Source organism: Acomys russatus, chromosome 1 (genome assembly GCF_903995435.1).
Source record: "Acomys russatus chromosome 1, mAcoRus1.1, whole genome shotgun sequence".
In the NCBI taxonomy this organism is placed as follows: domain Eukaryota; kingdom Metazoa; phylum Chordata; class Mammalia; order Rodentia; family Muridae; genus Acomys; species Acomys russatus.
This window is the reverse complement of record NC_067137.1, coordinates 24,986,788-24,998,929: the sequence shown is the minus strand read 5'-3', so window position 1 is coordinate 24,998,929 and position 12,142 is coordinate 24,986,788. Positions and strand designations below refer to the sequence as shown.

General features: G+C 49.1%; 1 protein-coding gene across 1 annotated transcript in view; it reads left to right on the top strand.

Moving 5' to 3' along the window:
* Kif3c (kinesin family member 3C) overlaps positions 1-12,142 on the top strand; it is a 40,716-nt gene that overhangs the window by 23,587 nt on the left and 4,987 nt on the right. Inside the window, exons 2-5 of the mRNA XM_051142887.1 lie at positions 1,409-1,510; positions 2,020-2,142; positions 3,036-3,154; positions 3,871-3,987. Coding sequence (XP_050998844.1) covers positions 1,409-1,510; positions 2,020-2,142; positions 3,036-3,154; positions 3,871-3,987 — 461 coding nt within the window. The remainder of the gene's footprint in view (positions 1-1,408; positions 1,511-2,019; positions 2,143-3,035; positions 3,155-3,870; positions 3,988-12,142) is intronic.

Here is a 12,142-nt window from a genome sequence, read left to right as displayed (position 1 = left end):
TGGGGGAGGAGGGCTTTCACACAGCATGGTGCGCTCATTGAGGCTGGGCACATGGCCTGCAGATCTCTCCTCTGTTATTTCCAGCTGGTGGTCCAAGACTAGTTATCCTGTCTCTTTATTTGTTTTGTGGGGAGATGAACAGCCTCCCATCTGAGACGTTCACTCTGTTGAGGGTTCTATTTAGCCTGACATTTTGCTGCCTGTGTCTGTGAGCTGTCGGGAAATGAAGTGATTTTCTGAAACTGCATATATGAGGAGGCTGGGCCTCCAGCTTAGTGGGCAGGACTGGAGGAGCCTTTTAGGTTGAGTCTGCAGTTCACTCAGCCTCTGGGGCATCGTTTTGTGCCCTGCTACTGTGGAATCTCTCCCTTGGGTTGTTTTGATTTCCCCAGCAGCCCAAGATTAGACCAAGATTTCCTGCTGCCCCAGTGATGAGCTGTCTTCCTGAGTCAGGAACCAGTCAGGACAGGGCTGGGCTGCCCAGTGGCTGCTGTTTCTCCTCCTTGCTGCTACATGCCATCTGGGGCTTGGTTGCCAGGAATAGATTGCTACCCACCCTCATTACAGGCATGGTGACCCAGCCGTTCCTTCGTATCCATAGCAAAGAGATCAGGTGCCCTATATTCCCAGAGGGAGTTCCCTTGTTTTTTTCAATCCTAGGATCCTATCTACAATGGAAGCTTTGTGCCATGGCTCCAGGGGCCGGAGGGGAAAGCTCCATTCCCACCACTGGCTCCAAGGCTCCGTCTAGATATGGTTTACATCAGCTCCTAGAAGGATCACAGGGAAAAGGGACAGAGCCTCTGCTCTGGATTATGACTGAAAGCAGGAAGATCAGGAGTTCAAGGTTATGCTTGGCTATATTACATAAAGGGAGGTGGGGAGAGGGAGAGAGACTCTTGTGTGCCTGTGGCTTTTCCAGACAAGGTTTTCTCTATGTAGCCCTGACTGTCCTAGAACTGACTCTGTAGACCAGGCTGGCCTCAAACTCACAGAGATCTGCCTGCCTCTGCCTCTCAAGTACTGGGATTAGTGGTGGGCTGAGACAGAGAGAGACTGTCAACAGGCACGATGAGACATACCTGCGATCCCAGCACTCAGGTGGCAGAAAACAACAGGAGGATTGCCACAAGTTCCAGGCTAGCCTGGTCTGCGTAGTAAGTTCCACTATGTAGCCAACAGTACATAGTGAGATTCTTTCTCAAAGAACAAAACAAAAACCCAACCGAACCAATAGAGCTATGTGCTGGTCCATGCTTGTAGCCCTAACACTGTCGTCCTCCACTGCATAGAAGGTTTGAGGTTGGTCTGAGCTACATGAGATCCTGTGACCAACAGATAAAAAAACCCCAAATTTGGATACTATGCATCTTTGCCAGTCTCACCTCTGACCCCCTTGTGTCCTCAGGCCATGGAAAGCAAGCTACTCATCGGGGGGAGGAACATCATGGATCACACCAATGAGCAACAGAAGATGCTGGAACTGAAACGGCAGGAGATTGCAGAACAGGTAAGGCTGCTAGGCTTCCGGGTCTCCGAGGCATGTGGTCTTTGGGTCATGTGTGGGGTAGGCTGGAACCATGAGCCCCAGTGGACTGGGGGTCCTGCAATCTTAATGCTGAAACTCAAGCTAAATTGCTTGGATTCAATGGGCCTGCCAGCTCAGAGTCTTCTCTTTGGGTGAGAGGAAGAGGTGGCCTTCCACGCAGTTAGCCCCCACCATACCTCTGGTGTCACTCCGGGGCCTTCCATGGGGATGTGAGTTCACTGCCAACTACATGACCATTTCCTGAGTCATCAAGCTAGTTAGTTACCAATCACCTGTGATGCTACAAGTAATGTCCCCACGGCATACCAGCTCTTAGGGCTGGGACCACTAAGTACAGGGGTCTGTGTCCTGTGTTCCACTTAGGACTGTGAGGAATAGTGGACACGAACCATGGGGTGCCCCTTCAGTCCTCCCCCGGTATGCCATGCTTTTCTGTCATGAGCCCCTTGCCCTGCCCTGCGCTGCCCTAGAAACGCCGTGAGCGGGAAATGCAGCAGGAGATGCTCCTCCGAGATGAAGAGACCATGGAGCTGCGTGGTACCTACTCGTCTCTGCAGCAGGAGGTGGAAGTCAAAACCAAGAAGCTCAAGAAGGTGAGAGGCAGGGTAAACAAGATGCTGTAAAAGAGGGTGTGTCTCAAAGGCCCCTCTCCACTGCCCAACTGCTGAGCTATACTGCCAGGGCTGTGGGGTGGGGGACAGCCAGGCATCTGGAGTCAGGGTGGCATTTCCAGACTATGGGGCTTGGTGGAGGGGAGGCTAACTTTTCCACTGTCACCAATGAGTCGCAGCTTTGGGAGCTGGGTCAGGGAATGTGACGTGGCTAAGAAGGAGACGCATTAGGAGAGAAAGTGGTCCGCCACACCACACCAAGGGACAAGACCCTGGTCACCAGGATCCTGCAAAAGTCATGGAAAGATTTGGCCTGAGATAAAGGTCTAAGGTAGAGAATTCCAGTGTAGACTCAGAGAAGAGCCAGGGGAACCCCCAGGATTATTGCTGGGGTCACCTCAGAGCTAGCCAGGCCAGGCCAGGCCCACTCCTACCGCAGTTACTAGGGGCATCACTCAGCAGCTTAGGCGGGAACCTTGATCAGTTATGACCTTTTATTTGGTCTGTGTCTCACTTTCCTCACCTGTAAAAAGAGAATGCTAGGCTCAGCTCTCTTCCAGTTTGAACACTTCATGATACCAATAGAGTGAGTGGGCGGGGGAGGGAGAGAGAGAGAAGGGGAGGGAGAGAGAGAGAGAGAGAGAGAGAGAGAGAGAGAGAGAGAGAGAGAGAGAGCAGGTAACAGCCACGGTTTCAGCAGAGGACAAAGGCAGCCCTCGAAATAGCCCATCCGGATTCACAGGGATGGGCAGCCATTCTGCGTTCAGGCCAGGATCCCCAGACTCAGCCTGGACTGGTCCTGCACCCCACAAAGCCCAGGTTGGGTGACTGGGGCCTGGCTGAGCAGCCTCTGACCCACACCTGTGCATGTACAGCTCTATGCCAAGCTACAGGCGGTGAAGGCTGAGATCCAGGACCAACATGAGGAGTACATCCGCGTGCGGCAGGACCTGGAGGAGGCACAGAATGAGCAGACCCGGGAACTCAAGCTCAAGTAGGCCTGGCTCCTCTTCTGGTTCTGGGTCCCCACAGTCTCCCCGAATTCCTCAGGGCCTCTGTGAAAGATTCTTCTGAAAGCCATATTTTGACTATCTACTCACCTATATGTCCCCCCCTCCCCCCACCCATCACTACCACCTTTTTTTTCTTTGTTTGGGTTTCTGGCTTTTTGAGACAGGGTCTTACACTATAGCCCAAGCTGTCCTGGAACTTTCAGCTATCCTCCTGCCTCGGCTTTCCAGTTCTTGGGTTAACAGGTATAGGCCACCCTCCCCAGTTTGTATGTCTTTGGTGTTTTGGGCCTGAGGTTGTGTATATGAATACCTGTACACATGTGTAATTAGCACGTGAGGGCCAGGGGTTGACAGTGGAGAGTTTTCCTCTACCATTGTCTACCTTATTTTTTTGAGACTGGGTCTCTTGCTGAACCCGGAGCTCATGAGAGAGGCCAGCTCTTACGGTTGGTCTACTTCCTCAGCCTGGTTTGACGGCTCCACCTCCCTCTGCCAAAGCATACGCTGAGGGCTGGTGGAATAGCCCTTGAGGCCCAGCCTGGCCCACGATCTTCCCATCAGAACCAGCACTCTTCCAGTTCGGGCTGCACCCCCTTCCACCCTTTGTTTTCCCAGCATCTTTGTGGCCTCTGTGACGGGGCCTCTGTGACGGGGCCTCCCGCCCTCCTTCCCCTCTGCCTCATGTTCCTGATCTCAGGTATCTCATCATTGAGAACTTCATCCCTCCTGAGGAGAAGAACAAGATCATGAACCGGCTCTTCCTGGACTGTGAGGAGGATCAGTGGAAGTTCCAGCCGCTGGTGCCAGCTGGCATGTGAGTCCCTCTCACCATTTGTCTGGACCTTGGGACTTGGCTTGCAGGCCTCTCCCGGGGCTGTTGGTGGTGAGGGGCTTGAGACCACCTGCAGAAAGACAAGATGTTTGGGGGCTTGAGCAGTGGATTAAGAGGTGCACAAGGAGGGTGTGTGTGTGTGTGTGTGTGTGTGTGTGTGTGTGTGTGTGTGTGTGTGTGTAGGAGGGGGTGTCTCCATGAAGGAATGCGAAAGGAGCCTGTAAGAGGAGGGGCTGCAGGTAGGACACCCCAGTCTCGGGTGTAGTAGCTGGCTACTTCTGGTGGCTACACATTTATGCTTTTCTTGATTACCAGAACTAGCAACAGTTATTAATATTTGTCCAACTCTGCTGTGTGTCGGGTCTGTGTAAGAATACAGGCAGAAGGTAAGTCAGACATGGTCGGAGCTTATTATGGTCCAGAGGTAAAGACCCGGGCACCACAGAGGCCTGATCCAGCCTTTCTGGCTTCGCGGCTGAGTGATTCAGCAGTTCCACCTGTTTCAACCCTGGAGCGCTCGGAGCCCTTAGGCGCAGCTGCGTCAGTTAGCTGGGTTGCAGCGCCCTCTGCTGGTAGCTGCGTATATACAGCTGTGGAGAGAGCACTTACCTGGACATTCTTTACTCTGTATCCTCGGGGATGCTACAGCCACGGAGGGGAGCCACCTCCCCAGAGCTGGGGTGGAAGCTAGGATGAGACCCATAAGTCTCAGTGCTTTACCTGCCAGTTTAATCTGCTTTCTGCAGGGGTGACCCTATCCGCCCAGATGTGATACAAGTTGGAAATAGCAAATTTACAAGTAATGCCTTTTCATTGTTGGCATTTTGCACATAAAAACCACCTTTTTAGCTGGGTGCGGTGGCGCATGCCTGTAATCCCAGTACTCTTGAGGCAGAGGCAGGCGGGTCTCTGTGAGTTCCAGGACAGCCTGGTTTACAGAGTAAGGAAAAAAAAACACTGTTTTCCATCACCATAGTACCATGATTATTTTTAAGAAGTTTCATACCGAGAGAATTCTATTATCTGGGTTATATTCTATTTTTTCCAGTTCCCCCTTATGCAATTTATGGATGTTTCCCTCTCCCTACCTAAGATCATTATTATGTTTAATTTCCTGTTAGTGTTCTTCTATGAGGAACTGAGAAGGGATATTTGTTCTGTTGGGGTTTTTGTTTTGTTTTGGTTTTTGGTTTTTGGTTTTTTGAGACTAGAGTCATGCAATGTAGCCAAGGGTGGCCTGAAACTCATTGTGTAGCTCAGACTGGCTTTGAACTCCTAAATTCAATCCTCTTGCCTCATGAGTGCTGGGTTTACTCGTATGTGTGACAAATTAATTGAGGGAAGGGAACAAATGAGAAAAGTATATGACACATATGAATGTCAGTGCCATAATGAGGCCCATTCCTTTGTATTTTAACTTAATTCTATTTAAAAGCATACCTTATTTTATTCTTTAATACTAGCTAGTCACTTCACTTTTTTATATTTTTATTAACAAATTTTATTACATTTAATTGTGGGGGGTAGGTGTGCATGATATAGCATTTGTTTGAATGTCAGAGAACTCATAGAAGTTGCCAGGCCTAGGCACAAATGCATCTTCCTAGGGTTTCTCTGCATAGCCTTGGTTGTCCTGGACTCGCTTTGTAAACCAGGCTGGCCTCAAACTCACAGCAATCCTCCTGCCTCTGCCTCTGAGTGCTGGGATTAAAGGCATGCGCCACTGCCGCAGCAACCACGTCCACCTCCACCTGCCCTGGAGTTGTTTCTGGAATCTAGCTGAGCCACAAGGCTTTCACAGCAAATGCCTTTACCGTTGAGCCCTCTCACTGGACCTAGAAAAGCTACTTTGAATAATAGTTAGGGGATAACAAAATGGCTCAGTGGATAAGGGTTCCTGCAGCCAAGTCTGACAACCTGAGTTCAAACCCCAGGACCCAGATGGCGGAAAGCGAGAACCTACTCCCCCCAAGCTGTCCTCATGTCTCCTAGCACGCACCTAAGCAGGCGAGCTATTTCCCCAGCCCTCCATTATCTTTCCTAAGCAAAGAAAGTCACAGGACAGAGTTCACTTTGGTATTAGAAAACCTGAAAGCTGGTCATTCCTCCGAAACTTCTGGCTGTTTAGCTATTTAGTTTCTCTCCCTCCCCCTTCTCTCTCTCTCTCTCTCTCTCTCTCTCTCTCTCTCTCTCTCTCTCTCTCTCTCTCTCTCTCTCTCGTGTGTGTGTGTGTGTGTGTGTGTGTGTGTGTGTGTGTGTATCTGAGATGGGAACTCATGTAGTCAGGCTACATCTCTGAGCAGTGCCCCCAGCCCTTTTTTTCCTTCCTCCACCCCAAGACAGGGTCTCTCTGTGTTAGCCTTGGCTGTCCTGGACTCGCTTTGAAGACCAGGCTGGCATTGAACTCACAGAAATCCATGTGCCTCTGTCTCCCAATTGCTGGGATTAAAGGCATGTGCCACCACACCCAGCCCCCTTTTTTCCTTTTTATGTAGTTGAGGCTGACCTTGAACTCCTGATCATCCTGCCTCCACCTCTCAAATCTGGGTTTACAGCCATGGGCCACCATATCTAGATGATTTTGTTTTTCTAGACAGGGTCTCACTCTGTAGCCCAGGCTAGCCTTGCTCCTCTGTCTCATCCTTCCCAGGGCTGGGATTGCAGGAATGTGCAACCCCATCCAATTTTGAGAGAATTCCTAAAAATTATTTTCTGTTAAAATTTAATTTAATTTTATATTTCATATGTATGAGTCTTTTGCCTGCCTGTATGTCTGTGCATCACATGCTTTTGGTGGCCACAAAGTTCAGAGGAGGGTATAGGCTCCTCTTCGAGCCACTGTGTTGGTCCTCTGGAAGAGCAATGGTCAGTGTTCTTTTTGTTTTTTTGTTTTTTTGTTTTGTTTTGTTTTGTTTTGAGACAGGATTTGGACTTGCTTTGTAGACCAGGCTGGCCTCGAACTCACAGAGATCTGCTTGTCTCTGCCTCCCCAGTGCTGGGATTACAGTGGTGCGGAGCCACTGTTCTTAACTACTGAGTTGTCTTTGGGGACCCCTTTGTTTCTTTTTAATTTTTACAGCAGTTAGTGGTTAGAATAAAGAAAAACAAACAAACCAAAAACAAAACCAAAAACAGTTCCTCATCAAAATCCCAGGTGTGACTGTGAGACCGCCTATGAGCCCAGAGGGTGGGCTGATGGCACAGGGGAGTGGTAGCCAACTCCTGTCCCCCAGACTCTGATTTGCCTCACCGGCTCTGCTGTCACAACTGGAGGTTGGGGGCAGTGAAGGCCTTGACCCTGGATGCTCTGGAATCTGTGGCCCTGGGAGGAACCTCCCTCCTTTCCTTCCCAGTCAGCTCCCACAACTCACAAAACAGGACTTAAGCAGGGCTGAAGACACAGAAGCATTGTTCTGTAGCTCAGCTCAAGAGTGGGCGTTCTGAGGTCTGCGGGGTTCTGGATGAGAACACTGAAGACTGCTCAGAATGCAAAGACATTGTTCGAAGCAAATTACCTAAGGTCACACTGTCCCTTAGGGAAGCTTTTGTCAGAAGCGGCTCCGGATCACCCCACCCAGGCCCCTCTCCAGAGCTCGGAGCCATTGTTAGCAACGTTTGGACAAGCCTACTGCAGCTTATTTGGGAAGCCCGCCACCTTCTCCCTTGTCTTCCTTCTGTCTCTTTCACCTTTACCATTTTGGTTAAATTTGCCCTGAAAACAAGTTTTTGTGGGTCGTGCCAGTCATAAGCACACCGTTTAAATTTCTCGTAAGTTTTATTTTTAGGTAAGTGGTAGGGCACTTACCTAGCATGTGTGAGAGCCTGGGTTCAATTCTACTACAAACAAACACCCCCCCACACCCCAAAAAACCCTTAAGTTTTAATCATATCTATAGAAAAAGTATCTTCTAAGGGTTATATATTCGGCAGTGGCCCCCAGCCCCTAGCTTATAGACCACACAGTTATACTGTAACTTTAGCATTTTGGCCTCTGCAAACCAGAACCGTGATAGATTCCTTGCAAACTCATCACGGTATAGTTGAAGGACACTGGACTTGGATTGAAAGCATTCTGAATTTGGGGTCTGATGAGATGGCTCAGCAGGCAAAGGCACTTGGTGCTAAATCCAAGGACATGAATTCAGTCCCTGGGACCCATGTGATAGAAAGAGAAAACAAATTCCCACAAATCCGCCTCTGACCTCAACATGAACGCCTTGGCACATATGCATTGCATATGCACTCATGTGTGCACACACAATAAATAAATAAAATCATATATATTATGAAAATTGGTCCCTACTTTGCCACATGAGAAAGTAGTTTGGCTTGACTTAGTTTTTAAAACCAGTCTTTTTTTTTTTTTTTAAGATTCATTTATTAGCTGGGCATGATGGTGCACGGGTTTAATCCCAGCACTTGGGAGGCAGAGGCAGGTGGATCACTGTGAGTTCAAGGCCAGCCTAGTCTACAAAGTGAGTCCAGGATAAGGCTACACAGAGAAACTGTCTTGAAAAACAAACAAAAAGATTTATTTATTTATATGCCTGTATGTACACCTGCATGCCAGAAGAGGGCATCAGATCACATTATAGATGGTTAATGAGCCACCATGTGGCTGCTGGGAATTGAACTGAGGACCTCTGAAAGAGCAGACAGTGCTCTTAACCACTGAGCCATCTCTCCAGCCTCCCAACCCAGTTTTACTCTACTTGTTGTAACATATGAACAATAGAGGTGGCTATGCAACAGCTTTGGTAATGAAGATATTTATTTGGAGGGAGGAAGAGGGAGAGTAGTTAGGGCCTGAGTGGGCCATGAGGGCCAAGAGAGACAGAGAGACAGTGGGAGGCGGGGAGGGTGCCTTAGGAGACTGGGGGTCAGGGAGAAGGGAGTTAGGAGCGTTCAATGGTCTTTTATTCTTCGCCCCTGGCTGCGGCAGGCACTAAGCAACCTAGAAGCAGGCTATTGCTCAGGTATTGCTCAGGCTGGCCCCAAACTCCCGCCTGTCTCCGTCTCTGCTGGGATTAAAGGCGTGCGCTACCACTGCCTGGCTGAACATGACTTTCAGCCAGTAAAGTGCAGATAGTCATGTGTGCCATGCAGGATTGTTAAATTGGCATGAGACCACATGTGGAAGGTTCCAGGCCTAACCCAAACATAGAGGAGCCAGTCAACAAATATTGGCCACCTTTTGATGAAGACACCAAAGTAAGGGCTGTGTCTGTCCCCGAGAAGTGCCACTCTTTGCTGCTTTTGTTTGGATGTTCACTTTTTTTTTTTTTTAAGATTTATTTATTTATTATTTATACAGTGTTCTGCCTGCATGTATGCCTTCTGGCTAGAAGAGGGCACCAGATCTCATTATAGATGGTTGTGAGCCACCATGTGGTTGCTGGGAATTGAACTCAGGATCTTTGGAAGAACAATCAGTGTTCTTAACCTCTGGGCCATCTCTCTAGCCCCTAGATGTTGAGTTTTTACATTAAGATCCCAACTTTTATTTGATCTAGATTTGGGGGTGAGAGGTTATATTTGAGAGTCTCCTGAGTCTCAGGCTGGCCTCAGATTCCCTATGTAACCGAAGATGCCCTTCAACTTCTAATGCCCTGCTTCCACCTCCCAGATGCTGAGAGTGCAGGCTTGTGCCACCATGCCTGGTTTGCAGTGCTTAGGACCAAACCCACCCAGGGTTTCCTGCATGCTAGGTAAACACTCTACCAACTGAACCAGATTCCCAGCCCATCCCCCCTACATACACACACACACACACACACACACACACACACACACACACACACTTTAAATCTTTAAGAGGAAAGAGAGTGATTAGAAATGAGAATAGAGCCGGGCTGGTGGCACACACCTTTAATCCCAGCACTTGGGATGCAGAGGCAGGCAGATTGCTGTGAGTTCGAGGCCAGAGTGGTCTACAAAGCTGGTCTAGGACAGTCAAGGCTATACAGAGAAACCCTCTTTTGGAAAACAAACAAACAAACCAACCAAACAAAAAACCAATGAGAATAGTGTCAAACTTTGAGATGGAACTCACAGTTAAGTTTCCATTTTATTACTACTATTTTTATTTACTTTATTTTTACTTTATGTGTATGGGTGTTTTGCTTACATGAATGTCTGTACCACTTGTGTGCCTGCCGCCCACAGAGGCTAGAAAGACAGCATCTGATCCCCTGGGATCGAAGTTACAGACCGTTGTGAGCTACCAGAGCCATCTCTCCAGCCCCTCTACTATTTTAAAGCCAGGTTTTCATGTAGCACAGGCTGGCTGGTAGGCCTTGAACTTGTTATTTAGCCAAAGACGACCTTAAACTTCTTCCTGCCGCTGCCCCCTGAGTGTGGGTATTACTGGAGCATACCCCCATGCCTGGTTTATGTGTGTAGTCTCAAGAATGGCGCCCAGGGTTTTGTCCATGCTAGGCAAGCATTCTACCATCTGAGTTCCAAGCCCAGTCCCAGGCATAGGTTTTTAATATTAAAGAGAAAGTCACAATGTTAGGCAATTATGAGAGTCCTAGGAGCTTAGTGTTCACCGCTGCTGAGCATAGTAACTGTTGTTCAGGGTCTCTTGGACGTGTGGATAACTACAGAGCCAGGCCCCCACCTCTGAGCATAACCTGTTTACCATGAAAGTCGGCTTGGGGCAGAAGAGGGAGTGAATGACTGGTCTCCCAGTCACTTACTCTCTTCCCCCAGCCCCGTCTTCCCCATGCCTGCCACCCAGAATAACTCTGGCAGCTTTATTGGGTCAGACTGCCAGTTCCCACTGACCTGCTGCTGTTCAGCCCGCTCAGCCGTGCTCCTCTGTCCTAATCCCAGAACCTGCGTCGTTCAAAGATCCTCTCTGACATGTACTCCTGAGAGAGAGTACATAGTCATAAAAAGAGTACTTGGGGAGGTTCAAATTTCTGCAGTTGCTAATCATATAGCCTTAGATACAAAGGGTACTTGACCTTCCTAAGCCCGCCTTCCTGGTTCATCCATACCTTAGGAGCGGGTTATAAGATTCAAAGAGGTGTGGCGTGTACCTTCTCATTGATAAACTGTTGTCCTAACTTTCCCACTTTGGTCTCTGTGGGGTGATGTTGCTTGTTCCACCAGCATGCTGGGCAAAGCTGCCATTAAAGCTGCCTCTGGCACTTAGCATCTCTGGCTTCCTATAGCCACCCTGCCCCACCCCCACTCCCGGAACAAAAGGAAATGGGGGCTTTTAGAGCCTTCTCGGTCCTTGTTCCCGGCACTTTTTGGTATGCATGGTAAAGTGAACCTAGGCCACGGTATGCATGGTAAAGGGTAGCTTCTCAGGGCTGGAGAGATGTCAGTAGTGGGCATGGGGACCCGAGTTCAGATTCTAAGCACCCATTTTGAAAAGGCAGCATGGTACTATGTGCCTGTAATCCCAGCACTGGAGAGGCAGAAATACACTCCCAAGGGCTTGTTGGGCAGCCAGTCTAGCCTAGTTGGCAAGATCTAGGTTCAGAATTTGCCTCAAAAAATAAGATGGAGGGTGCCTTAGGGTGTCTATTGCCTCGATGAAACACTATGGCCAAAGACAAGTTGGAAAGGAAGGGGTTTATTTCAGTTTACAAATCCAGGCAACAAACAGGTCATCACCGAGGGAAGTCAGGGCAGGGACCTGGAGGCAGGAGTTAATGCAGAGGCCATGGAGAGGTGCTGCTTACTGGCCTGCTCCCCATGGCTTGCTCAGCCTTATAGAACCCTGGGACTACCAGTCCAGGGATGGCACCACCCACAATGGTTTGGGCCCTTCCTTCAGCAATAACTAATTAAGAAAAAACTCTACAAGCTTGCCTATGGCCTGATCTGGTTGAAGTTTTCTCAAATATGCACTTGCACTGCACGTGCGCGCGCGCGCGCGCACACACACACACACACACACACACACACACACACACACACACACACACACCCTGCACTGAATGTAACTTCTCATTTCTACTGCAGAATGCAAATTCGCCTTGGGGTTTGTGTAAAGCTAGTTTTTTGTTTGTTTGTTTGTGTTTGTTGTTGTTGTTGTTGTTTTTCCTCCGAGTCAGGGTCTCACTGTGTAGCCTTGGCTGCCCTGGACTTGCTTTGTAGACCAGGCTGGCCTTGAACT